General features: G+C 40.8%; 1 protein-coding gene across 1 annotated transcript in view; it reads left to right on the top strand.

Annotated features, from left to right (window-relative positions):
- Positions 1-26991, top strand: part of b4galnt4a (beta-1,4-N-acetyl-galactosaminyl transferase 4a) — a 193731-nt gene that overhangs the window by 83354 nt on the left and 83386 nt on the right. Inside the window, exon 3 of the mRNA XM_072669148.1 lies at positions 22392-22490. Coding sequence (XP_072525249.1) covers positions 22392-22490 — 99 coding nt within the window. The remainder of the gene's footprint in view (positions 1-22391; positions 22491-26991) is intronic.

The raw sequence follows: 26991 nt of genomic DNA, 5'->3' as shown, positions 1-26991 counted from the left end.
CTCTCTCTCTCTCTCTCTCTCACTCTCTCTCCCCCTCTCCCTGATGGGCACGGCTGGGGGAGAGTAATGTCTTGGGCGCGTTTGTAATGCAACTCATCGGAACGCCCTCGCAGCACCATCCATCTCTGACCACAAGCAGCAGGAAGCAGCACAGATAACACTGCATCACACACACATACACACACACACACAAACACACTCACAAATGTACAGGTGCACAAGCCTCAGCCAGTCTCACGGGGCCAGACGTGATCTCGTAATGAGAATACAGAAACTGGGGACAGCCATAAGCGAACAGGAGGGCATTTGTGGGAACAAGGACAACTGAGTTGGAAGTTTCTTCATATAGCCAACAGCTTCTAAAGGTGGAGCTCAAAGCAGAAACGGTTACTGGCGTAAGGAATGATTCTACCCAATTGAATTACTTCCAATTCTTTGTCTCCCTCTATCACACAATGCTACCAAAATGGGAGCAGAAGGGTATAGAACCTGCCTTCTCTGAGTCACTTAACGCTTCATCAAATTTTTTTTAATAGCCACCAATCCAGTGTCATTAGAGGACATTTACTGTCCCCATTTTAGTTAGGTAAACTGGAAGTAATGGTTTTCTGTATGGCTTTATCATATTCATAAGTCTCTCACATCATTCTGGAGCAATGTTGGCCTACTCTTCTTTATAACGCTGCTTCAGTTAATTAAGGTTTGTGGGTATTTATTTATGCACAGCTCTCGCCACAGCATTCCCCCTAGATTGAGGTCTGGACTTTGACTGGGCCACTGTAACAGCTTGATTCTTCTCTTTTTCAGCTGTTCTGTTGAATATTTGCAGGTTTTTGGGCTCATTGTTCTGTGGCAAATTTGTTCAATTTCAGCCAAGCTTTAGCTTTAGCTGCATATTTGAGTCTAGAATACTTTGGAACACAGACAAGTTCATGGTGGACTTAAGATGCTCAAGTCTCATGGTTGCAAAACAAGCCCAAATCATAACCTCTCCACCACCATGCTTAGTAGCTGGTATAAGATATTTGTGCTGATATGCTGTGTTTGGTTTTTATCAAATGTGGCGCTTTCTAGTATAGCCAAACCTTTCCACTTTGGCCTTGTCTGTCCAAAGGACATTGTTCTTGCGTCTTGTGGTTTCTTCAGATGCAAATTGGACGTCATGCTGTCGTGTTTTAATAGAAAGAAGAGGCTTTCTCCTGGCAACCCTTCCAAACAAGCCATACTTGTAGCTTTTGGGTGAATTTGCTGGGATGTCCAGTCCTAGCTAGTGTTCTGAATGTTTCCCACTTGTGAATAATCTTTCACGCTGTAGAATCATGGACTTCAAATTGTTTGGAAATGACCTTATGACCCTTTCCAGATTGATGGGCAACTCCTTTAGGATCATTGCTGATGTCTTTCCTCCTTGACATTGTATTAAAACACACCTGAATGTTCATGGACCAGCAAACTGTCAAAACATCTGCGTATATAGAGGTGGTCAGACTTGTTTATGATCAGTTAATTAAAGGCATTTGATTAGCAGCAACTGACCCTCACTTAATCCCTATGGAAACAGTGAGGGTGTACTTCATTTTTCACACACTGCTTCTGTATTTTGGCCTAGTTTTTGTTATGCATTTTTGTTCCTTATTGTTCAGATTGTATTACCATCACTTCTAAGGACCAGACTTCTTTGAATATGTCCTGATGAATGTAACTATAGAATTCAAAGAGAGTGTACTTTGTTATGCCACATGACTGTATATTGTACGATAAGTCAATAATGTAAGTATCATGGCAGGCCTAACTATTAGGCTCCCATTTACCCCCCTCTGGTACGGCTACTGTTAGCTTTTAAGCTCTGGTCAGCTGTTCTCCCTTCTCCGGTAGGCCTGAGGCAAACTGTCATTATTCAACAATTGCAAAGTAAATACAGTTTGACATTCTAGGGCACCTTTAAAGAAAATCTACTCTGCTGTTTTTATTACACATAATCAGCACACGCTGTGAAGGACAACAGATGCCACATTTGTTATTTCTGCATCAACATGTATTGTGTTTCATTGTAGCACATCTGTTTTGGAGTGTGCTGTCACACTTGTGTAACCAGTCCCTCTTGCTTCACTTATTTATTTATTTACTTAGTGGATTTTTCCCCCAATTTTCATGCTTAGGAACTCCATGTATCACATGGTGCTACCAGTGCTTGCTACTTGCTTCATCTGGTGTCACATGAAACCAGCTTACATCATCATTTCAAACTACTGTGAACACCCGCTTCATCTCGCTAAGTCATGGAGGGGAGGGAGAGCTCTCTCCGACTCCCTGGGATCACTGGGAATCAAAGCTACAATCTCCCAGTGATAGGGACAACGCTTAGATGTAAGCAGTTATATACCAGTCAGGACCTGACCCGTTAGACTACAACAATTATGCATGCTTCAGGGATCTGAAACTGTGTGACACACTGTCACATTCTATATACACACACACACATACACACTTCTCATCCTGAAAGGTGCAAACATCTGCAGAGTCGAAGCTGTCCACACCATGCGCATGATCAACCCCGGTCAGGACGCATCATCTGCGCCTGCGTTCAGGAAGGTCTTCAAGAAGTATCAGACGCGGAGCAGTGTGAGGCTCTTTAATTGCATCTGTCCTCAACACAGCACTGAAATCCCTCCGTGCAAATGACTGACTGTTTCTCCACGTGCAGTCCCACTGTGTGAAAGCAGCCATGTGGTTGTGCGAGTGTGTGTTTGTGTCTCACAATCCGTTGTGTGAGTGCTAGAGGTGGTGAAGCTCTCAGAAGCTGCTGCTCTTTTTCTATGTCCTTTGCTGTCTTTTGAGTGCGATGTGCATCGATTTCCTCTGTAGATGCACACGCGCACACACGCAGGCTGACCTGAAAGTGTCATGTTTCTTCACTGGTCAGTGCTGTGGACGTTAACGATGTTACGGGGGAGTTCTCCGAGCCTCGGCTCGGGCAAGAGAGCCTTCATCATGTCATCATCGTCCTCAGCTGGGGATTTAATGGTGTGTTTCAGGCTGACCAGCAGCTCAGCAGTTGTAATGCTAATGCTTATTCATAGTGTTTCAGTACAGAACCATTTGAGAAAAGGTGAGAGAGAGACAGAGAGAGAGAGAGAGAGAGAGAGAGAGAGAGAGAGAGAGAGAGAGGTGGGAGCACTGAAATAGGAGCATAAAAGAGGTAAATGAATGGAAAAGTAATTGCACAGCCCAAATGGTCAGATGGATACCGCAAAGGCTAAATGCACAATGTTATTGTGAGGACCTTTTGTAAATTGAGTGCACATAGACCCACACTGCACATGCACTGAATTGGATTAAGAGTTAGGAGGGGCAGAAGTGTGTGTGTGTGTGTGTGTGTGTGTGTGTGTGTGTGTGTGCGTGTGTGTATACATGTGTATGTGGACAACACAGCGCAAATCGCCAAAGGGTATTTTGAAAGCTGAAGAGTTTTTCTGAGCACTTAAAAACATCATTTGCACACACTGACACACACTGACAAAATAAAGTGTTATATATATATATATATATATATATATATAGAGAGAGAGAGAGAGAGAGAGGTGGAGAAACATGTAGCACGGTTCCCACAGGTCCTTAAAACATCTTGTTAAGTCTGAAAGCACATTTTAAAAATTTAAGGTCATAAAGTGTCTGAAAATTTACTTTCAGAGACATTAAATTCTAACATGAGGTCTAAAGTATGAGAGATAGAGAGGTGAGAGAGAGAGAAACAGAGCGAGAGAGAGAGCAGTGAGGTGGAAACAGAGATGCACATTTGCGTGAAAAATTTAAACCAACTGTTCACACACAGACTTTAAAAAGCTGATCCTGATTTTGGAAAAAATATGTTGGAAAAGTTCTGAAAAAATTTACAGAACTGGAAAAATGACAGATAATTCATGGAGCCCCTCTAGCTGCAGAGTATTTATTAGCATGTCACGGCCTGAGAGTAAGTGTTAACACCTGCGTCACCATATGTGTGTAACTACACACATCTCACTGCTTCTATTTACAGTGATACTTACTGTTCTTTTTTTTCTTATAATATGTAAAGTAGTAAAGGATAACTAGTAAATAAAAAAGAAGTTGAAACCAGGCGTTTACATACACTGCATAGGAAGACACATAAGCCTTTTTTTCTCACAGTCTGATCTTAAATCAGACTAAACCTTTTCAGTTTTAGGTCAGTTAGGATTACCAATATTATTTCTATTTGCTAAATGCCAGAATAAGGAGACAGAATTTTTCATTGTTTTTCTACAATGTCACAAGTTTGCATCCACTAAATTTACTAGGCATTTAAACTATTTACAAGCCCAGATGATCATGGAGGTCATGGCTTTGGAAGCATTTGATTTGAGGTTAATTGACAACATTGAGTTAATTGAAGGGACACGCGATGATGTTACGGCTAAGTTCTCAGAGCCTCGGCTTGGGCAAGGGAGCCTTCATCATGTCATCATCGTCCTCAGCTGCTGGGTTAATGGTGTGTTTCAGGCTGACCAGCAGCTCAGCAGTTCTAATGCTAATGCTTATTCATATGTTTCAGAACCATTTAAGAGCAAGTAAGAGAGACAGAGAGAGAGAGAGAGAGAGAGAGAGAGAGAGAGAGAGAGAGAGTGAGAGAGTGTGAGGTGTTTAAAAAAATACATCCACATGTGTGCCTCATGGGAAAATCTAAAGAAATCAGCTAAGGTATGAGGAAGAGAATTGTGGACCTCCAGAAGTCTGGTTCCTCCTTGGGTACAGTTTCCAGATGCCTGCAGGTGTCACATTCATCTGGCCAAACAATTATATGCAAGGAATGTCCAGCCATTATGCTGCTCAGTAATATGAACGTGCTCTGAAATGTGCAGATCAACCCCAGGACAAAAGCAAAAGACCTTGTAAAAATGTCGGCTGAAGCTGGTAAGCTTCCCCCTTTTTCCTCCAAATGAAACAATGGTCATTATGGCCAAACAATTCAAACCACAGGACACGTCTACCAAATGTAAGGCCTTTGTCCTTGTGTGCATTTGCAAACTGTAATCTGGCTTTTTATGTTGCTTTTGAAGCAAGGGCTTTTTTCTCACTGAGTGGCCATTCAGCTCATGTTGGTGCAGGGCTCGCTCGTTGATAGTGACACTCTCTTGCAAGCTTGAGAACACCATCCCAACTGTGAAGTATGGGGGTGGAAGCATCATGTTGTGGGGTTGTTTTGCTGCAGGTGGGACTGGTGCACTTCACAAAATAGATAAATGGCATCATGAGGAAAGAACATTATATGGAAGTATTGAAGCAACATCTTCAAGCTGAAGCTTGGGTGCAAATGGGTCTTCCAAAAGGACAATGATCCTAAGCATACTGCCAAATTAGTTACAAAGTGGCTTAAGGATAACAAAGTCAATGTTTTGGAGTGGCCATCACAAAGCCCTGAGCTCAGTCTTACAGAAAATTAGTGTGCAGAGCTGAAAAGGTGTGTGCGAGCAAGGCAGCCTACAAACCTAACTCAGTTACACCGGTTTTGTAAGGAGGAAGGGACTATTTTATTAACTTTAGAAATAGAGCTGTACTGTAGTTCATCTGTTTCTCCTCCTTTCACAGGACTCGGCAGACCCAGCAGTGCTGCTAGAGTGTTTGAACACTGTGTCCACTCACTATCCTCTCTACTACCTAGTTGATCCACCTTGTAGATGTACAGTCAGAGACAGACTGTTGCTCATCTGTTGCTGCACAGGCTGGATATTTCTGGTTGATGGTCTATTCTCAGTCTAGCAGTGACACTGAGGTGTTTAAAAACACACACACCACCACCTACTGCCGTGCTGAGAATGACCCACCACCCAAATAATACCTTCTCTGTGGTGGTCCTGTGGGGTCCTGACCATTAAAGAACAGGGTGATAGGAAGCTAAAAAAAAATATGCAGAGAAACAGATGGACTACAGTGTGGAATTATAAAACTAGAAAGTAGTTTAGAATGTTCAGTAAAACTGTTTAATGTCAAAGTAAAAACAGAAGTAATGTCAATGAAAAAAAAAGTATTATGTAAAATAAGTAATTGAATAAATATTCATCCCTTACAAAGTGACTGAACTCATTTAGCAGAGGTCCAGGGACTTGGTGCTTGTAGTCTCACCAGGCAACTGGTGCTAGTAATCTCACAAGTGCAGTAGTGCAGTAAATGTGTCTCAGATGATGGTAGTATAAAGACAGTATACCTGAAAAGTCAGAAAATACAGAAAGTCAGTATTCCTGACTACAAATACACCATGAATACAAAAGGCCGCTCCGCTCTACACAGCTCTGAGAAAAGGTTATTGAGGAGTATAGGCCAAGTCACTTAACATCTCCTGGAATTCAAGTAAATCCCTCATTAGAAATATGGTTACAAGTGTAAATCCATCCTCACAAACTGAGAGACCGTGCAAGAAGGACACTACGCTGAAGGAGTTAAATTGATACTCCATGTTTGGTGAGAGATATGTAGAATGTGACAGGCCGAGAGAGATGAGGAGATCAAGAGAGAGAGAGAGGGAGAGAAGGGATGCAAAAATTCTGCTGCCTGAGGGATATTCATTTTAAAAGGAGAGAAAACACTAAAAGATGTTGCATTAACATTAAAACATTAAATATGACAAATCCACAGATACACCAGGGATTAAGTATCTCCCTCTCTCGCTCTCTCTCTCTCACAAACACACTTATTCTGCATGTATTCATTCGAATAAGGAAGCTATTATTTTGGCCTCTCTCCCTGCTCCACTTCTACTGTAGATGTGTCAGTGTCTACAGCAGCAGCAGCAGTGCCTGTATCTGCACACTACAATAGTCAGGGATGACGACCACCCATCCCCTCAGTGAAGGAGAGAGAGGAAGAAAGAGAGAGATGTCGATTTGGGCGTGGTGTCAAAAATAAAACATTACAATTATTGAGTACATTTACATTTCATAGATGATATATGTCACAATATACAGTAAAGCATATCCCAGTTTAGAAATCCAGCTATGGCACCCCTGGAGCAGAGAGATTAAGGGCCCCACAGTGGCAGCTTAACAGACTTGGGTATTAAACCCACAACCTTGTAATCAATAACCCAGTGCTCTGAACACTGAGCCACCACTGTCCTATAGTTAAATGCTGGTGTGCTCAGTGCACACAACAATAAAGACAGCAATAAAGACTGGCATTTCAGGGATTTAAACTCACAACCTTCTGACAACAGAATGTATACAAATCATAGAAAACTATACCACCTCAGAGACCTCAGTAAATCACTTTTTAATTGATTAGTGTACTGACAATGACCGCAATAAGCTCCAAAAGTCCATCATGATGACAACCCAGCTATGTTGCCCATCCTTTGAGAGATCCCACACCCTACTGAGCTCACTCATGACCAGGGTTGAGGAGGGACAATGTTGAGCTTCTGTGTGAGAGCTTTAGCAAGATTTGATAAATGCAGTTCAGCAGAAAAGTCATCAGCAGTGCTGGGGGAGTAGCACTAAGCCTATTACCCAGCTAATAAATCAGAGACCAGCGCTACAATAAAACGCTGCAGAGCAAACCCAGCTTTGCGAGCAGATTATGGCAGTCAGGCTTTCGGGGTGGTGTGTCTTTTTATATATTAATATAGACCTTCTAAATGGACCGAACACTAAAGTCGTATTGATCAGAGATTCAGACTTTATTTAATTTCGGCCTCCTAGCTTTCATATCAGCCGGGGGAGGCTGTGTTACATCTGCAGAGCGAGTTTAGCTGAAGAGCGGTCACGTAGAGTCTCAAGACGATACAGCTCGTCCTCTGCAGCAGCGTTTGCTTTATAAAGGGTCTAAGAAGGTTCAGGAGAGATGAGCTCTGTTGCATAACTCCTGCAAGATATCGTTTGTTGAGTGACTTTACGGAACCCGAGTACCTGACTCACTCACTGCTTGCCTCATTTGAGTTGCCATGTCGATGTATTTGTGTAACGAGTGAGTCACGCCAGCCTGCTTCGTTGAAATGCTCGCTTAAGCTTTAATTGGTTGCAGTTCATTATGTGCTCCAAAAAAGACAGGAGCACCTAAAACTGATGGAATTAAAGGGCACATATCAAACAGAACCCTCATTTTGACAAGTTTAATATGCTATCAATAACCTATTTTAAAAGAACTGTTTCTGTGATATGTCAAAAACCACTAATGTACATATTATTGGAGTAAAAAAAACAAGCATGTTGATTTTTCATTGATCAGTGATACACAGCAACAAATAAATAAATAAATAAAGTCAATTAAGGTTACATTCACACTTACAGTTCAATTCAGATTTCTCTTTTGACCCCATTTACACCTGGTCACTTGATCTGTCTTCATGAGTATAATGAGGGATCATATCTGGAGAAGGCCAAACCACATAAAAATGCTAGTGTAAACTCACTATTAAAGACTCACTGAAAACAGAGACAAATCTGATCACTTAAACCAGTGTAACCAGTGTAAACACATCTATCTCTCCAAGATGCATTCGACAACTAAAACTCTTACTACGTAGTAAAACTTATTACGACCAAAACACCAGTGATAATTGCTGTGCAACAAGCGATTTTGCATGTGGCTACCAAGTGTAAATGCATGTGGTTAAAATCTTCTCAGGACATAGTCCTGGCACTAGTCGCATGATGTGACCAGTGACCACCTGACAGTAGTCTTAACAGATCCTGCTCTTGAATTGACCCACATGGACCACAGAACCATCCACCCAGCATGATCATCCACCAACCGCCATAGCTGTATTCTACCTTTCCTTCAGATGAATCAGAATCAGAATCAGAAATACTTTATTGCAGTTGTTACCATTTGTGTTAGAATTAACACTCTATAAAACAAACTCTCTGTAAAATAACACGTAAAACAAAAACAAAAAAGAATATGAACATGTTTAGAAGTTATGTGAATATAATGAAGTGGTAAAGTGAATATCGCTATAGCTAATACCGCTAGTCTAAACTTGGAATACAAACAGTAGACATCGACATGACCATGCTGAACAAAGTTGCTAGAAAAGATTAAAAATGATGAATTTCTCTGCTTGTTTTCATTGTAGAATATGATCAAATGGAAAAAAAAGAAGTTTGGGTTCTGATGTTTATCTGCCCTGCTGGAAGAATGCTAGTGAAGGGACTCAAATTCATCCTCAAAACATAGAGATATTTACTGGATAAAGAGATGTGATTTGTGTGGACTTTTACTTTTAAATCTGATTTTTAAAAAGCTGGGTTTATTTGTTTGCGATGGCTGTGCTCTCTTGCTTGACCTCCTAAACAAGAGACACGCGGTGTAACCATGGTAACAGGCATTTTAATGATCCTGCTGGAAATAAAAGTGCCACAAATTTCAATCTGGCTTCTTAGACAGAGGTTGAATTACCGCAAATTGTGTACCGCAAAGTCTTTGTTAATGACCACACCAGGGGGGTAACAGTACTTGAATCTATACAAAAAATGGACATGGTCAGGGGGTCACGATTCGGTGCACACAGTCACACAGAGGACTCACTGTATGCAATATTAGGGCAAATATAGTCATTTTACCTGTAAAAACCTTGAGCTGTAAGCCGTCAGATTTGCAAGGTATTGGTGTAGGAGTACTGCTATGGGAACTGTAGTCTTGTTTGCCACTTTTCTTTCTCGTCTCTATCACTCATACACTTGTTTTCACTCTTTTCACTCTTTATCTCTCACTGTTCTCACCTTTGGATTTGAATCAGCTGAAAATAAATAAATGTTTCCCTGAAATTTTGGCTTTAACATCTTATTTCAGCTCATGAAATCATGGTGGATTAGACGAGGACAATCAGTCAGTCAGTCGGAGGTGTCAGCGTTTTATATATGTGTGTGTGTGTGTGTGGAAACACATTGAACATGCTAACATTTACACTTCACTGCTTAAGTAACCCACCACAAGCTGCACCTCAGGGGGGCGCTATACAGCAATATATGGAACAAACAGTAACTTGCACAACTGTCTGTTTAAATTGAATAAAAGTAACCTTTGCTAGTCCTATAGGTTTTTTTTTTGTTTTTTTGTTTTTTATCATACTCATACAGAAGGTCCAAACCATCAGATTTGTGTACCGTAGTAGCTGGACTTTTCTTCCCCACACGTTTCCCAACACAGTCCCACAAGTTCAAAGTGCTGTTTAAAGCTGGTGATTGTGTTTTTTTATGGTATCACCTGATCACTTGAGTGATGTGGCATGTAGTGTTGTCCTCCTGACATGTGGAGTCATGTATTTGTGGTTCTTTATTTAAAAAAGCAAGAGATAGATCCTTTCAGCGCAACCAAAAACGTTACTGAACATCCTGGTGTGATATATGTACATCCAACTGTTTTTAAACTGTCAGTGAAGATCCACCAATAAACAGCAGTTTACCTCAACCATTCATGAGTGTTTCTTCATGGCAAGGCCTTAAAGACACAGTGCCAAAATCAGCCTGATCTAAGGGGTAAAAGGAGGCTTGGAGAATGGTCTTGAAAACACATATGCCAGTCTTTCCCTAATTAAACACAGATAAAACACAATAACGCAAATGGAGAATGTGGCCATCTTTAACGCAAGATGTTGTTTATAGATTAGAGATATAGATGTCATTTATAGATTTATTAAAAACATTTAGTGCTCAGTCTGTCAGCTGGTGCTCTGCTAAGCAGAACATTAACAACTGAGTGAAAGTGGCTGTTCAATTTAGGTTTGTCCCTCAGGGAGGTCAGTCAGATGGTAGAGTTTTGATCAGAAGCAGGACGTTCTGGCCTGTGAGGGAAATACCTGACTGTAACTGACAGCTGTGAGGTGATAGCATACTGTGTGTGGGTGTGTGTGTGTGTAAATGCCTCCTTGTGTTAGATTTTAAATGTGAACTCCCCCTTCTCTCTCTCTCTCTTTCTCTGTGTGTTTGTGAGAAACCAGGCCAGTGTGAGATGGAAGTGGTACAGTCGAGGCCTTTAGTAGTGAGAGATGAGATACACAGACTTTTATCTTAGGTTTTGCTTACTAAATCAAATATTTCAATAAGAGGTTTGGAAGTTGTGTTCAATCATACCGTTGTCAAAGGTTTTGAACCGGTGGGGTAGGTTGTTCTGCATTCGAATGGTCATGTGTAATTTAGTATTTAAAAAAAATAATCAAGATATTGCACCATGTCATATATATTTGATATATTTTATGAATTATGCAAAAATGAGGACTGCTATGTAGAGAGATATATGCAAATATTACAACCAGAATGTTCTGGCCAGTGTAAGTGTTGCCGTTGTGCAGGTCAGCTGTTTAATGGGCACAAAAAAATGATTCAGGAAATCAACCAAACAGTTAGATTTGGAATTTAGTGAAACTGTCCAGAATTAGAATAAGTAAATACACACTAGTGAATAGGGCAGTGAGAACACACACTCAGACCGGTGGGCACTATGAATCTATGACTATGAAGGCAAAGAGAATCAAACCAGTGACCTTCCAGTCCCAAGCCCACTTCTCTAACCTTATACAGATGCAACAGCCATCTATAGCTGCAAGTATATGAAAAGCATAATTGGGCTTACTCTCCTGGGCAGTAGGCTGACCCACCCTCTCCTCCATCACTCAGTGCATCTATTAGCCAAATGAACAGAATTGACATTTAGCATTCCCCTCAAAGTATGTTGCGCTGTTCAGTGCTGTTGCATTATCAGCAGCTTGAAAAGATTTGATGGTGCTTCTCTGTGTCTCAGAGGAAGAACATGGCAGCTTTTACCTTCCCAGCTTTGTAGCATGGGAAGGTGATGGGGAGACATATTTAGTAGTATTAGGAAAAATCCTCCCTCAAGTGCTTCTTTCTTCAAACACTTTCTGTGTGAAACTGCAGATTAAATGCTAGTGCCTTACAGCAAGACCAGAGCTGCAGTAGAGAATCTCACTGCACTTTAGGATGGGCCACATTTCTACAGGACATCACCCAGTCAAGGTGGTTGGTGTCACAGTAAAGATATTGGAGAAGTTGTGAATTGTGTTCACTGTAAATAACCGATATCAGGAAGGGATGTGTTGATTTCTGTGTAAAGTAAAGAGCTCTCCGTATAGGATCTGTTGTTTTGCTGTTGCTGCTGAACTTCTAGCACTGGGCGGAGGGTGTTTTGGCGTGGTGACTTGGAGGGCGAATAATAACTACCATTATACCTCACAGTTTCATCTCGTAGCCAGATGTTTATGTTCCCTCTTCTTTCCATCCCTTTTTGATTCTTTCCATCCCTTCATTCCAAGGCTTTAGTGTGCAGTCGCTGTGAGAAAGCCAGTGGGAGACAGCTTAGAGTCTTGCTGGGTGTGTGCTGGGCAGTGAGCTACGTCACTGGAAACCGTACGAGATGATCAATTACACAGATGACAACCACTCTCCATCTCCCAGCATGTGTGTGCCTGTTCATTGTCTAGAATGACGAAGTAGCTTTTTTTTTTACAATATGGAGAAACCGACAGTCCGACCTAAGGGTGCAACAATATGTGTTTTCATGTTTTAAAAAAGGTAAAAAAGTAAAACAGCTGCATTTGTTTTGCATTCCTTTGTTCAATCTACTTCCATCTGACAAAACCAGAACATGGCATAGTGAATATATACTTAACCCAAGAGACTGGGGCTACAATGCAACCGTGCATTGTGAAATAGTGAACACTGTGATGCAGAAATGTCAGAATATGCGTCATAGAGATCATAGAGGAGTGTATTGTGGAGATTTAGCATTCTGTTGTGTGATCCAGTGGAGCAATTCACTGGATTGCTCAAACACCAAAGTTTACAAGCAGCAGCAATCAACCAGCATGACCATATGACCATATGTCTCCTTAGTAGACAGTATTGCAGTGGTGGTTCAGCGGTTAGAGCGCCAGGCTATCGATAACAGGGTTGTGGGTTCGATTCCCAGGCTTGGCAAGCTGCCACTGTTGGGCCCTTGAGCAAGGCCCTTTATCCTCTCTGGGTGTGTGTGTACTCACTGCCCCTATTCACTGGCTTGTGTGTTCACTACCCCAGATGGGTTAAATGCGGAGGACACATTTTGCTGTACAGTGTACACTGTACAGTGACAAATATGTGCACCTTTACCTTTAGACTGTTGAACAGCATAAATACAGCCATCATCTTCATTCAGTTTTGTTGAAAATATCACAAATAACCTGTACTAAGTAATTATCCCAGAATTGTATTAATTGCCCAGTAATGTTTTAGATAACATATGGACGTTTCATGTCCATTTGATCAATATTGAGAGAAGGAGGTAATATACCACGAATACAACTAAAGAAATGCCCTGTAAAATTATTTGTGAGATTTTAGTTTATAGAAAAGTCTGGACACCCCCACAGTTTAGCATGGTTAGAGGATTTGGAGGAGCCTGTCTTATTTAAACCTCAGACGTTTGGTTTGCTATTGATTGGTGAAGTGAGTGGTATTACCATGGTGAGATCCAAAGAGCTCTCTGAGGCCTTCAGAAAAAAAAAAGGTTGTAGATTCGTAAGAGTCTGAGAAGGGATTTACAGAACAGACCACAATATATGTCTCCAGTAATCCTAAAATGTCCTCACAGCACCCACACAACTGATGCCAAAGTACAGCCTCTACCACCAGAAAGAGACTTTACGTTTACTTTAAGTTTGATTTTCATGCGAGGTGTGCAAGAAGGAAACCCTGTAAAAAAAAGATAACGTAAAAATAAAAATATCAGGTCAAGAGCACCCAATAAAAGACCCGGACTTTTGGAATAATGTGCTCTTTTCATTAGTGTATATATATTGTAAAAGCTCACTGCCATTGCCATGTTTCCCCTCTCTCAATCAAAAAAAAGACCTTATATCCAGGACTTTTTTGGTTGTTTGTAGGCCAGGGTCATCAAGGTCAGCATCAATGCACCTGGAAAAGGAAAACAAAGCACAAAAAAAGATTGAATCTGCTGTTGCTAGGTTAACACAGAGAAAGTGGAAAATTGATGCTGGCCCTGTGTTCCCATTTGCTCTCCCTCTGAAGGCTAATTTTCTTCCCTAAAGTGGCTCGCGCCACTCATCAATTACAGCCGTCATGTGTGGCCACGGCGTGAAGCTGCTAATTGCTTTAGTACGCTTTCTCTGTCCCTTAGGTAGTAATACACTGGCCTCCAGGGCCTTTGCGCCTAAATGCTCCTCGCAGCGTGTCTATGGGCTCTATTAATCCTGTTTTAAATAAATCAGAGTCACTCTATCAGGCGAGCTATCAACTGCATCGCACTCTTATTTACCTCCCCTTCCTCTGTCTGCTGTCGACCGCCTCGCATGAATAATTCAGCAGCACCAAAATAATCCCACACTTAGTGCAAAAAGAGTGCCTTTGTTTCCTCCGAGCAGCAGGCATGCAAAGTGCTGTTCTGCTTCGGGCTGCAGCTCTTTGTGATTGGTTGATTCGTTAAAAAGGCTCCTCTCGAGCCTAACTGCGGCGATGGCTGCGGTGCGCCGTGCAGCCCCCCTTAATATTTCTGTCTGAGAAGTTCTGTACGGTCTTTGAAAGAATTGCTGATGTAACTGATGCAATAACAGTCTAAAAATAAGTTCCATCCAATGCAAAAATACAAAAAAATATCTTCCATAGGAAGTGTGGAAGCGTGCGGCTAGCTGGACTGAAGCATGATAGGAGCGCCTGCAGTGGAAACTTTAAACTTTAGAATTGAACTTTTTTCTCTCCATTTCAACAGCCCTTGTTTGGTCTGTGTGTATCTACACTAATGCCAGTTCAGGATAAGCTTCTGTGTGTGTTTTGTAGTACCAAAATATTCAAGAAAAAGAAGATTTAGGCTGGTCTTTAGCTACACTATATGTCCATATGTTTGTGGACACCCCTTCTAATAAATGCATTCAGCTACTTCAAGTTGCACTCCTTGCTGACACAGATGTTCAAATGCCCACACTCAGCTTGTAGAATAGAATAGGACTCTCTGGAGCAGAAAAAAATGAACCAATTGGCACCATGCCTAATGTCAAGCGTGGGCTAGAGGGGTATAAAGCCCACCAGCATTGAGCTGTGAAGCAGTGGATAAGTGTTCTCTGGGATGATAGTTGGTGCTCCATGCAATGCTTTTGGGATGAGTTGGGGAGTATCCAACATCCTGATTTCACTATGCTTTTTTAACACTGTAGTTTTTGTAGTTGACGCTTTTGTAGCAATCAAATCCTCACAGCAATGCTACAAACTGTAGTAGAAAGCCTTTCCTGGATAGAAGAGAGAATTACTTCAACAAATGCAGGATAAACTCTTTTTTAATCCCCTTGGGGGCAGTGGTGGCTCAGCAGGATATTGATGATAGGGTTGTGGGTTCGATACCCTGAATCGGTAAGCTGCCACTGTTGGGCCCCTGAGCAAAGCCTTTAACCCTCTCTGCTCCCCCACCACTCTGGGCATGTGTGCTAACTGTCACTGTGTGTGTTTGCTCGCTCATGTGAATGTGTGTGTGTGTTCACTGCACAGATGGGTTAAAGGCGGAGGTCAAATTATATCTGTGCCCAACGCAAATGGTGAATATGGGTGTCTTCTTGATTTCGGAAGAAACAATGAATGAGCTGGTGTCCCAATACTACTGTCCATATAGTGTAGTTCACATTATTAACTGATCAGTGCATATTTACTGGCCCATATCTTATATTTTTCTTGTGTTATAGTTTGTTCCCTGAGGTCCACTTATCCAATTGTGTGTTCAGAAACTCTCTTTCATCCTTTAGAATAAAATAAGCTGTTGTTGTACCTGTGCCTTTAAAGCAACACCATGTAGCATCTTTTACACTTAAAGCAGCTTTAAAATCATGTTCACTGACTGTAATAGCAAGAGTACTGACTTATTCATTCACTCATCATTGCTACTCCAGGCATAGCAGACCAGACACTGCACTGGTACTCCAGTGAAGCTGTCAGGACAGCGGTTGTGAGAAATGCGCAATGCTGCGTAACTTGAGTCACATTCATGTGAAGACCTGTAGCATTACTCTACACTGTCAGTCCACTACTTTCACTTTCAGTGGCAGCTCTGTTTGTCTTAGCTTGCCCAGAAATGCCTGTGTAGGCCCTTCTTTACAGGTGGCTGAAACTGCGAGTTCCACTTCCCAACTGTAAATGTATATGAGCTCTGTTCTGATTGGCTACTCTGTATTGGCTGCGCCTCATTCTAAATACATAATTTTTTGTGTTGTCATACTGCACCCCTAAATAATGTTCTGTAAGTGCTCTTTAATGAAGGCAATGGTTCTATATAGAATCATAACAACTCAATAGGCATTTGAAGGCTTAAATGGTTCTACGCCTGGTTAAATGTTTCTTCATGCATAAGAAATATGGGATCCTATTTAGCACCAAAAAGGGTTCCACTCGTGTTACACGCCAAAAACCTTGATGTAATCGAGGAAACATCCCTTACCATTATGTTATCAATTAAGGTCGGAGTTACAGACTCAGCCACTTGAGGGCGCAAAAGTCAGGTATGGAGCATATATTACTGGAGCAGCAGTTGCCATAAAAGTTAGAGAAACAGGCTTGGTACCGGGAGGTTTCTGGTTCTGTATATGCTCTTAAATGGGCCCTTTTTGTAATGTTGCAAGGAATATATAATAAGCATTATATGTGGCAGCATATTAACAACAGTAGTACAGTAGTGATTTTTGTTGGTAATATTGTTTATGATATAATATTAACATTATCCCAGCCTGAAGGAGTCTTTAGGCCAATCCGGACAGTCCTGGGATAATTCTCTCTTTCACGGGGGCCCCTCTGTGATTTTCCCGTCTGGATCGATCATGTCTGTGCTATTCCCTTTCATCCCCTGCCAGTATTAAAGGCTGAATTACTTACTGTTTTTCACTGAACTCAGCAACCGTCTAATAATTTTAGTCCCATCCAGATTCACATGGCTGTGTTTTCTCTGGCAGATGTAGCGAAGTCTCTTTCTTGGATAAACCCAGAGAAGGGGTTCAACAAACACCTCACAAGGCATAAACTTTATGTTGTGCAGGTAAAAGCTGAATGAGAAAAATGAGAAAATGTCTTAATCAGCTGGTACACTTTAACTGTGTTAAGAAACCTTTTGTTGATATAACAGGCAGTAACTAGGGAGCTCTCTTATTAATTTCCCCGGCAGTGTCGGCAATGGAACATGTTTTGCTTTTTAAAGTGCCAAAGATGTGAGAGACTGGTGTGTTTACTCTTTACGCTTCGCTCAAACACACCCACGCACCCAGCCAGGGTGAAGGGAGTGTGAACGAAATGTGTGTAATTAGCACAAAGCTCTGCAGTCTTTTGGGGAGGCCGCAGAACTGTGCAGTGATGTCACATCCTGTGCCCTCCTGAGTGTTTGTGTTTTTTTCCGTCTCTGCGGAGGCCGGTGGAACTCTTTTGTCGCTAATGAGTGAAGCGCATGATTTGTTTGGTTAATGGCTGCTTCGCTGACACTTTTTGATGGTATTATAACACCCTGATTTAATGTTCGCTCCTGGATTTGCATGACAGTGCAGTGCTTCAAAAGAACCACGGAAGACCTCTTGGAAATATTTGCCATATTTGCCCCTCTTCTTCTCGCCCTTTCTCTTCAGCTAAGCACCGCAATTTGATGACTAATCCTGCACTACTTTCAGACCTGTTTTCTCGTCAACAAAACACTCCCCGCTGACAAATTATGAAGCTTTGCAATTTGTGCTTGTCAAATTTCCTACTTTTATCTATTCGCTGTTGTTTATCACAGTTAGGTTTATTCCCCTTGGAAGTCTTTTTTCTCCCCCTACAAATCTGGTCATATGAATTTGTGTGAGCGTGGGGATATGCTTACAATCAGATTCCATGCCACTATGATTGATATGGAGGCTAATCCCAGTTAATATACAGTGCTTGTAATAAGAGGGCTTTCACAAATTGCCTTTTTCTGGCGCATTGGGTTTTGCTGTTTCATTTTGCTGACTCATGTTGGTGTGTGTGTGTGTGTTTTGTGTCCAACGGCAAGGCAAAGCAAGGCAAGGTTATTTGTTTAGCCAATTTCCTTCACGGAGGTCATACAACATATTTTACACTAAAGGTGCCCTAGAATGGTTAACTGAATGTTAACTGTATGTTGAATAATCAGAGCTAATCAGAGGTACATGAGAGTTGCGTCCTCCTTCAAAAGCAAACAGAACTGGAAAACGAGCCAATTCCAAAATCCAGAACTATTATGCAACCACAATGTACATCCCTTTGGTGCTAAACACAATGGCTAGTTTGGCAGAATATGGAAGCACAGCTAAAAAGGCTAAAAGGTAATATTCTAGGAGAGTGAGACAGGGGACACGATGATGCTAGGCTAAAAGCTAACCTGTACCAGCTGTCTCTTCAGCTAGCGGACAGCACACTGTGCAGACTGGAAGGACACTGAAATGACACTGAAAGAACGTTCAAATTATTTAGTAGGATTTGGAGATAATTAGCTGTGCTAGGCTACAATAAGCTTAATGAATTAATCAGCCATTAAAAGCAGAGCTATTTTTTCTGCAAGTCACATACAGTACATTCATTTAAGCATACTATTAATATATATGCATATTAAAAATGCATTATAAAAATGATTTTCTTATAATATCAGAAAATTGTAATAACTGATCAAATAACTGACAAAATAGAAATAAAAGTAGATGATGTTGAAGGTGAGCACGACATAAAAAAGAGGTGCCAGTTCTGGCCTAGACCCTTCCACCGTTTTCTTCTCCACTAGTCTTAATGTCCTGGTCAGTGTCCTCCTAACCTAATTTAATGTTTAGAAATTGAGTTAAGATCCAAGCCCTCCATCAGTGTAGCATCCATTGTGGCCCATGCAGAGAAGCCTAAAAGACTAAAAAAAAACAAAAACAAAGCAGCTTCATTCTGCAGACTGCAGCATTTACTGGAGCCCAAGCAGACAGAAAGTCATTTGTAGTAGTGGGAAGACTTTGCCAGTGTTTAAGCCGTTCGTTTTGAACTCAGCATTACTGAATTAAAGCCTGCACAAGCTCCATCTGCACACAATGTGATTTCCTCCTAATGAATTCTAATAGGACGAGTTGTAAAAGTGTGAGGAGCGTAATGTTCCCGTCTTTTCACCGAGAAGATAAGGATAAGGAGAAAGGAGAAAACTCTTCACAATAGACCTACAATCTTACCTCCGCCAGCGCCGCCGCGCTGATAGCTGCTGTTTTAACTTGCCGAGACTTGCCGTAATTGATGAAGACATTTAAGTCCAAAGGAATGCTTTAGCCACGCACATTTGTTTTCAATTCTGAATCTGAGATGTGGAAAGAGTGATGATCCAGCCCGCTCGGGTCATTATCCCGCATATTACCGGGTTGAGAAAATTAAAATTTGATTTGTGGAGGGGCTGCTTTTTTGCTGCGCTGGTGGATAACCCCGACGTGAAAAATGTGCCCCAGACTCTCATTTTCAGACCGGCCCTGTTTACTCTTTAACGAGGAGAATTAATTAACCTCATTGATATTCCATGCCTACAACAACTCCAGCTGCTTCCTGACGCCCAGGATCCATCTCAGAGGCCTCTTCACTCTCCTTACTCTAGCCAGCTGATCTGAGAGCAGTCTTCCTGTTTCTCTAGTGGTGGCTGACATTGAAGTTGGAGTAAAAGCAGCTAAAAACATAGCAGCAGACTGCTTCACTGCCTTGTATATAAACAGCGGGGAACAAACAGGGGTTTAAAGATGGTCAATATCACAGATTTGCTTACATTTGAATAGTGACCTTGAACATTTCTACCTCATTTTAATGGTCAAAATATTTTTCTTTATTTAAAATGATTTCTAAATTCTAAACCTTTCTGTTGTTTATTTACATGTTTAAAGTTAAAACCCTGATCGTTATTTATTTTATTTTATTTTTTTAAAGAATTTTTTGACATCTAAGCCATGCATTTGAAAATACTTTTACAAAATACTTAACATATAAAAAAATAAATAAAATTGAACATTAATATTATAATGCATTTCATGTTTAATATCAGCAAATAAATAGAAAATTTATTTGCTGATAAAAAAAGTCTACATTTCTAGTTTGCTTCCTGTACAGGATTAGTTCACTTACTTTAACTTAAATAATCAATACAACGTACACATTCAAAAGTGGTGTGCACATTTTTTATAACTTTTTAAAATATTTTTAATTATTTATTTCATTTTCCATAGTGACTTAAGTGGCTTAAACCAGAATGAGTGTGAGATGCTAGAAGTAAGTATTTTATTGACCACAGTTGACTATAGACTAATCAAGAAGGGCTGACACTGTAACACTGAAACCTGCATGCTTATTGGCTCACTGGTAGTAATAAGATATTGGGTTAACATTAAACCTTTTTCTTATTTATAATATTCAGTACTGCTGAAGTAAATGGGTCGGTGCCATGCAAATATATCGACTTGTTCTACTAAGTAATCATTATGTGATCATCTTCTACACATCTGTCAAATCAACCTTTGCGATTGATGTAACTATACATGGAAGGGGCCTTCCCAGCTTCTGTGGTTTTAAAATCAGTCTAGACCACTGTTGCAGAAAAGTGCTGAAATGTGGCATCTGCTCGACGTGTAAAGAAACGGATTAAAATATGTCCAGTTAATGCCATCGTGTCCTAACACTCAGAGAATGCTGATGCAACGCTAAGACAAGAAGCAGTGCTGTTCTATGAAACAGAGCCAAATGTATGAGTGTGCTTTCCGCTAATGGAAATGTTCCTCTTATGAGTTTAGCATTGATTTCAGCGCATATCCCCCATTAACTTGCCTTCCAAAAAAATGATTATGGTGAAACAGAATTTTAAAAAAGGAAAAGAGACCAAAGAACCACAGTGCTTAAGCACAGGTAAGTATTTTCTTTATGTAAGAGTGTGATCTAGTAGGTTGTCCCTGTCACTGTGCAGAGAGAGAGTTCTGTGTGTGTGTACTGTAGCAGATATGAGGAGAGTCACCTGTCACAAGTGCTCATCATTATTGAAGACAAGCCTTCATCTCCCACACACTGACTTTAAAAAGAAATAAAGGGGTTTTAAGCTGTCTGGGCGCATATGCGTTACTCTTTGACTACTCAAAAATGCCCCCGGAGGGAGCTTTGAGAGACATGCACGCTGTAAAAGATTTAAAGGCAGGCCAATTTAAAATGATAAAATAACTTAATGCAAGTTGTTTTTATGAGTTAACTCAACTTAAGTCAGGCACAAGATTTGAAGTTTTGACATCTCATATTCTTCAGTTAGATCGACAGTACATATTGAGTTGACCCAGCAAAAATAATTAAAGCAACACTATGGAAAATTGGTACTTGCTCCTGGGCTCCCTCTACAGTTGGAAAGTGTAATTTAAACTTTGAGGCACCACTACAGGAAACATTTTCCTGGACAGGCTAAGAGATACAGAACCATCACTAAGAGTAAATGAACATTACATACTGCAGTTAGCAGCTTTTCAAGCATGAAGTAGCAACGGCGCTATTCACCCCTTTACATGGCAGTGGAGCATCACATTATTTTGAAGTTGTTATTTTATAGTAAAAATGTTACACAGTGTTGCTTTAATAAATGTGTCACAGCTGAAATTGCTTAAATGGGCTCTTTCTGTAAAATTCCTTCCCCTTAGTGCTGCGCCTGTGCTGGTATTTAAACTGCTGATCTTAACACACTTGATGAGCAGGCAGTTGGTCACAGACATGTACATGGTTTCACAGCTCTAGAGTGACGCAACTGTCTAACTACCTGCTTTTCAAAATACAGCAGATCATAGGTTCGAATCCTGTCAGCACCACAACCTTTCTCACCACAGGAGTATAGGAATAGGAAGATAATTCCAAGAGAATATGAAGGCCTTCCGCCAACTGATAGGGGAAGTTCTAGTGTGCAGGTAGTAAATACATTAATAATAAGTAAAAAAAAGTCCCAGACTAAAATCTTACAAAATTTACTCATGTACTTAATATGAATTATAGACCAAACTGAGATATTGAACTAAAACGTGAGTCAGGAGAACTTTTGACTAAAGTAAAGTTTTACTTTAAACCTTTATTTTATCTTAAATTAAATTGATCAGATTGTAAATATTTTACAGCGCACGTGTTTCATACATGTGAAAGGAAGCCAAATCTGTTTCGAACAAGTAAAGACACATGGTAAACAACACTAGTATTCATAATATGTCACACACAAACAGTAAATAATACCAGTAAATAATACAGCTTGCCGAATACAGAGAAACGCTGAGTTAATCATCTGTATGTTACAGATATGAAACAGATATGGTCCCAAAGGAAAAATATCACATATCTGTGCTGCTATCACGTGATCATATATGATTGTACCTAATGCTCTCTCTCTTTCTCTTTCAGGAGGATGAGCTTCGTGCTGATGGCACTAACAGCAGAGACCAGTCCGAGATATGGAAGTTTCTCTCACAGAAGCACAAGAAGTTGCCATGGAAACCTGAGGTGAGGGCACATCATTGCTCTTTACAATTCACTATTGTGAATTTGGCACTGTCATGATTACCGCAGCTTGTGTGTATGTGAGGCACTTGACCACTCCAGGTGTTAATGAAAAGCATGTGGTGTCCTCCAGCAATCTAACATTAGTGTCACCGCGTCGCATATCTCCGATCTTCCCCCTAGTTTAGCGAGAAAGCCGGCTTCTAGTACATTTCCCCTGTAGTTGGCAACTCCAGACTTGGGTAAGAGCTGTGGACACAGCACACACTGAGAGCTGTAGTATTACTGGATTAGGTGGACTCAGCTTCATGGCCATGTGGATCCAGTGGGCCTCAGAGGCTGCTGCTGCTGCTTGATCGTCTATTCTCCACCTTCACTTGTGGCTGCTGCTGTTTGAGTAAGATATCTGTGCCTGGTTCAGCTGCCTCAGGTTTCTGTTTCATTGGATGCTGATTGGATTAAAGAGGCAGACTTCATTTGCCCTGTGGTTTCCGAAAAGCCTATTTGAGACTGAGAAATGTCATTTGGGGCAGTTAGCGGTGCTGCGGAATTACCTTTCTAATCATCGTTGCCTAACTTTGGCGGTCCTGTTTAAAATAATGTGAGCCGAGCATGTTTGGTAATTTACTGTGAACTCGAGAAGCATTGCGGCAGATCTGCCTGTAGACCTCCAGCAGATTGATTGGCAGGTGCATTTGTTTTGCCTCATTTGCCACAGACAGTAAGGCTAGTAGTGATGCACTTAAATCTCTGATAAACAATGTGAGAAAGTGCTTTTATTTATTATAAATGGAGTCATAATAATGATATAACTTGGGTTTTTGTTTTTGCATGATTATGCATGCCCAATCTTTGTGATCCTAATTCAATATGGGAGTGTGAAGGTTGCAAACGCTTCATCCATTTTAATTTATACAGCAGATATTGTATGTTTGTCATTTATTGTTAGCTTTCAGTAGTAGAAATATCTGATATACCTCAACCGTCATCACAGATTTGCTTCAAACTGCACTACATTAAGTAATCTGAAGTAGATTTGCTTACATCCAGTGTAGGCAGTTAGCCCTGGCAAACCTGATTCACCTCAAGTCTAGTCAGTTAACCCAGACAAGCTTATGTTTACCTAAAGTGTTGTCAGTTTGCCCAGACAAGCTAGAGTTACCCCACGTGTCGTCAGTTAGCCCAGTTAAGCTAAATTTACCTCAAGTGTTTTCAGTTAGCCCAGTTAAGCTAAATTTACCTCAAGTGTTTTCAGTTAGCCCAGTTAAGCTAAATTTAACCTCAAGTGTTTTCAGTTAGCCTAGCTAAATTTAACCTCAAGTGTTTTCAGTTAGCCTAGCTAAATTTAACCTCAAGTGTTTTCAGTTAGCCTAGCTAAATTTAACCTCAAGTGTTTTCAGTTAGCCTAGCTAAATTTAACCTCAAGTGTTTTCAGTTAGCCTAGCTAAAGTTACATAATTTTTTGTTAGCCTAGCTAAATTTACCCCAAGTGTATTCACTTAGCTCAGCTAAATTGACTTCAAGTCTATATAGCTAGTTAGCCTAGCTGAAGTTACCTCAAGTGTATTCAGTTAGCCCAGCTAAAGTTACATATTTTTTTTGTTAGTCTAGCTAAATTTACCCCAAGTGTTTTTATTTAGCCTGTCTAAATTTACCTCAAGTGTTATCAGTTAGCCTAGCTGAAGTTACTTCATATTTTTAGTTAGCCTAGCTAAATTTACCTCAAGTGTATTCGGTTAGCCTAGCTAAAGTTAGCTCAAGTGTTTTTTGTTAGCCTAACTAAAGTTACCTCATATTTTTAGTTAGCCTAGCTAAAACTGACCTCAAGTGTATTCAGTTAGCTCAGCTAGATTTATCTCAGGTGTCAGTAATATCCAGATACCCTTAATTTACCCCAAGTGTTGTCAGTCAGCCCAGATGAGGTGGATAGTTGCAAACTGCTTGACTAAACCACCACAAACTTGCCTTAAACTGCACTCAGTGAAATATCCCCAGACAAGCTTTACCTGAAGTGTCCGGTAAGCCCCTGGCGGAAAGGTAGATGTGCCTTAAGTGTGGTCAGTTAGCCCAGATGAACCAACAAGTAGGGGGCTTCTGTAAACCAGGTAGTATTGTGAAAACTGCATGACTTAATCATCACACATTTAAACGCCTTAAACTGCACTGAGTGACATAATGTGAACTAGGTTTGCTGGGACATACTGTTTTCTGTAAAGCTACACACAACTGCCTTCTTTCATTTAGCTATGTGCCGATGTCATGCGTCAGACACCAGACAAGGCATTAGAATTGTTTCTTTTTACGGGACGGCTGAACATAGTGTCAGTCTGACCAAGCTATTCCTTTCGTACGCATTATGTTTCTATGTGGCCTGCACCCCTGATGAATTTGGCTAATCACACTGTGTGTACAGACACAGTGAGATATCACTTCTGGCAGTGGCGTATATCATTTTTAGTGATGAACCATGACTGTTAGAGTCAGACCTTCTGTTTGGAATTGTAAATATCAAGACTCAGACAAAAAGAAGAAAAGAACAAAATGTAAAATAATGCAAATACTTTTTAATATTATTCTAGCGCTAAGCTAACACTGATACACATTTTATGGCAGATAAAGCACAGACATTGAAGCTTGAAGCTTGTAAAAGACACTCTGTATGTTTGATTTGGAATTTGATCATATATATATTGAACATATATTTTATCTTTTGTGCAGCAGTTTAACAATGACTCGTTCAGTAAAGTAACCTGTGATATATCCCTGACACCGAAAAGGCTTAGAGTTACATTTTTTTAAATTTTCTAATGAAACATTCAGTATAGCATTCAGCATAGCTCCTAATCAAGTGTAGAGCTAGTTTGGCTGTACTTGCCCAGATACCATGGAGAAAAGAAAAATCATCCGTGAACATTTTTATGTTGGACCTTTTAAGATCTTAACCTTTTTAGTTGTAACCAACACTTTACAATTATATAATTCTTACAATATGAATGTAAATATAAAAGCAAGTATGGTGACTCTGTTAAGTAAATGTTTACATATATATATATATATATATATATATATATATATAGAAATGTCCCAAAAGATTATTTGGGGCCTATTGATGTTTCTCTGCAGATCTTATCCACAGTGCCTCTGTGCCTTATTGACAGTCCCGCTCTCACTCCACGCGCTGACCCCTACATCACTCTGCACTCTGCACATCTCGCCATATAACAGTTGGTTGCTCTCACCGTATTGGGTTTTCACTCACCTTGATTTGATTCGTCTTCGGTAATTCACAGTCGAGATTGTGAACAGTCCAACTATTCTGGACAGTATTTTTTACGTCCCAGGTGGCTGCAGGTGGAACAGAGTGTGCATCCGCCTTTAATGCACTGAGGTAGAATGACCTTCACCACCCAGCTCTGATTCTTGTCATTTTGCTGTACGTGTCATTCACATTAAAGGTTTTTACGCACAGGGGTAACATCCCTTTAAATGCAAATCGCAGTACATCTCCTGTTCTACTTATGCTTTTCAAGGCATATGCACCATGTGGGTTAACTGTGATGAGCAGCTGAAGAGCAGGTTTGATGGTGTGTGTGTGTGTGTGTGTGTGTGTGTGTGTGTGTGTGTGTAAGGGCCATGGGGCTGACACTGTCAGTGACAGAGATCAAGCACGCCAGAGCCAGAGTGCCACCGTCTGCCAAATGCCATTACGCTGTAATGAGCCGCTGCCGGCGAGATGCGGGGCCGTCGGGCCCTTTTCTGTAGCTAATTACCACACACACTCTCCCAGCTTTACAGTCAGATACAGAGCAGCAAGACTGGCCAGGGTTTGCAGCCCTGTCCCATGGTGTCAAGTGACACCCACCCACCCACCCACACACACACACACACACAATCTGTACAACGAAAGGCTGTTGAAATAAAAAGTGATGATTACTTGAAAAACAGAAGAAACAGTTTAGCACTGTGTTTGGGATGAACTTCCTTAGTCCCTCAGTCTCACTTCTGCCATCAGAAAAAAGTGGGCATGTTGGGGGAGGAGTCTATTCTACTCACACACCTGCTCAGTTCAGTGGGCTTTTGCTAATAGGTTCTAGGTGTTATGTTTTTTGGGGGCTAGGAGAACATCTGAAAGGGAGAAAATATTGATGGTTCACAAGAAGTTTTTTTAATGCTGCTTCTGTCTCTGTTTCTAAGCAACAACAGCATCGTAACAAGCAGTCGACTGTGCTAATAAGCTATTGTATGTACAGTGAAAAGTGAAAAGTGTACCTGTTAAATTGGAGATGGTAGCAAAACCCAGGATTTCTATCTGTGAGGGACTGCAGCCACTAATCCTTCCTCCATTACAACTTTCACTTGAAGGCCCTGTCTTATCTGTGATCTGATTGGTCAGTCCAGAAAAAAACCCTCCTGATGTGGTATACTGACCACTTTAAGTTGAAGTGCTCCATCCAGAATAGCACTGTGCAGGGCACATGAATTACGAGGCAGCCATGGTGCAAAA

Source organism: Salminus brasiliensis, chromosome 2 (genome assembly GCF_030463535.1).
Source record: "Salminus brasiliensis chromosome 2, fSalBra1.hap2, whole genome shotgun sequence".
Taxonomy (NCBI): Eukaryota; Metazoa; Chordata; class Actinopteri; order Characiformes; family Bryconidae; genus Salminus; species Salminus brasiliensis.
The sequence above is the reverse complement of the archived record's forward strand: the minus strand, read 5'-3'. Positions and strand labels throughout refer to the sequence as shown.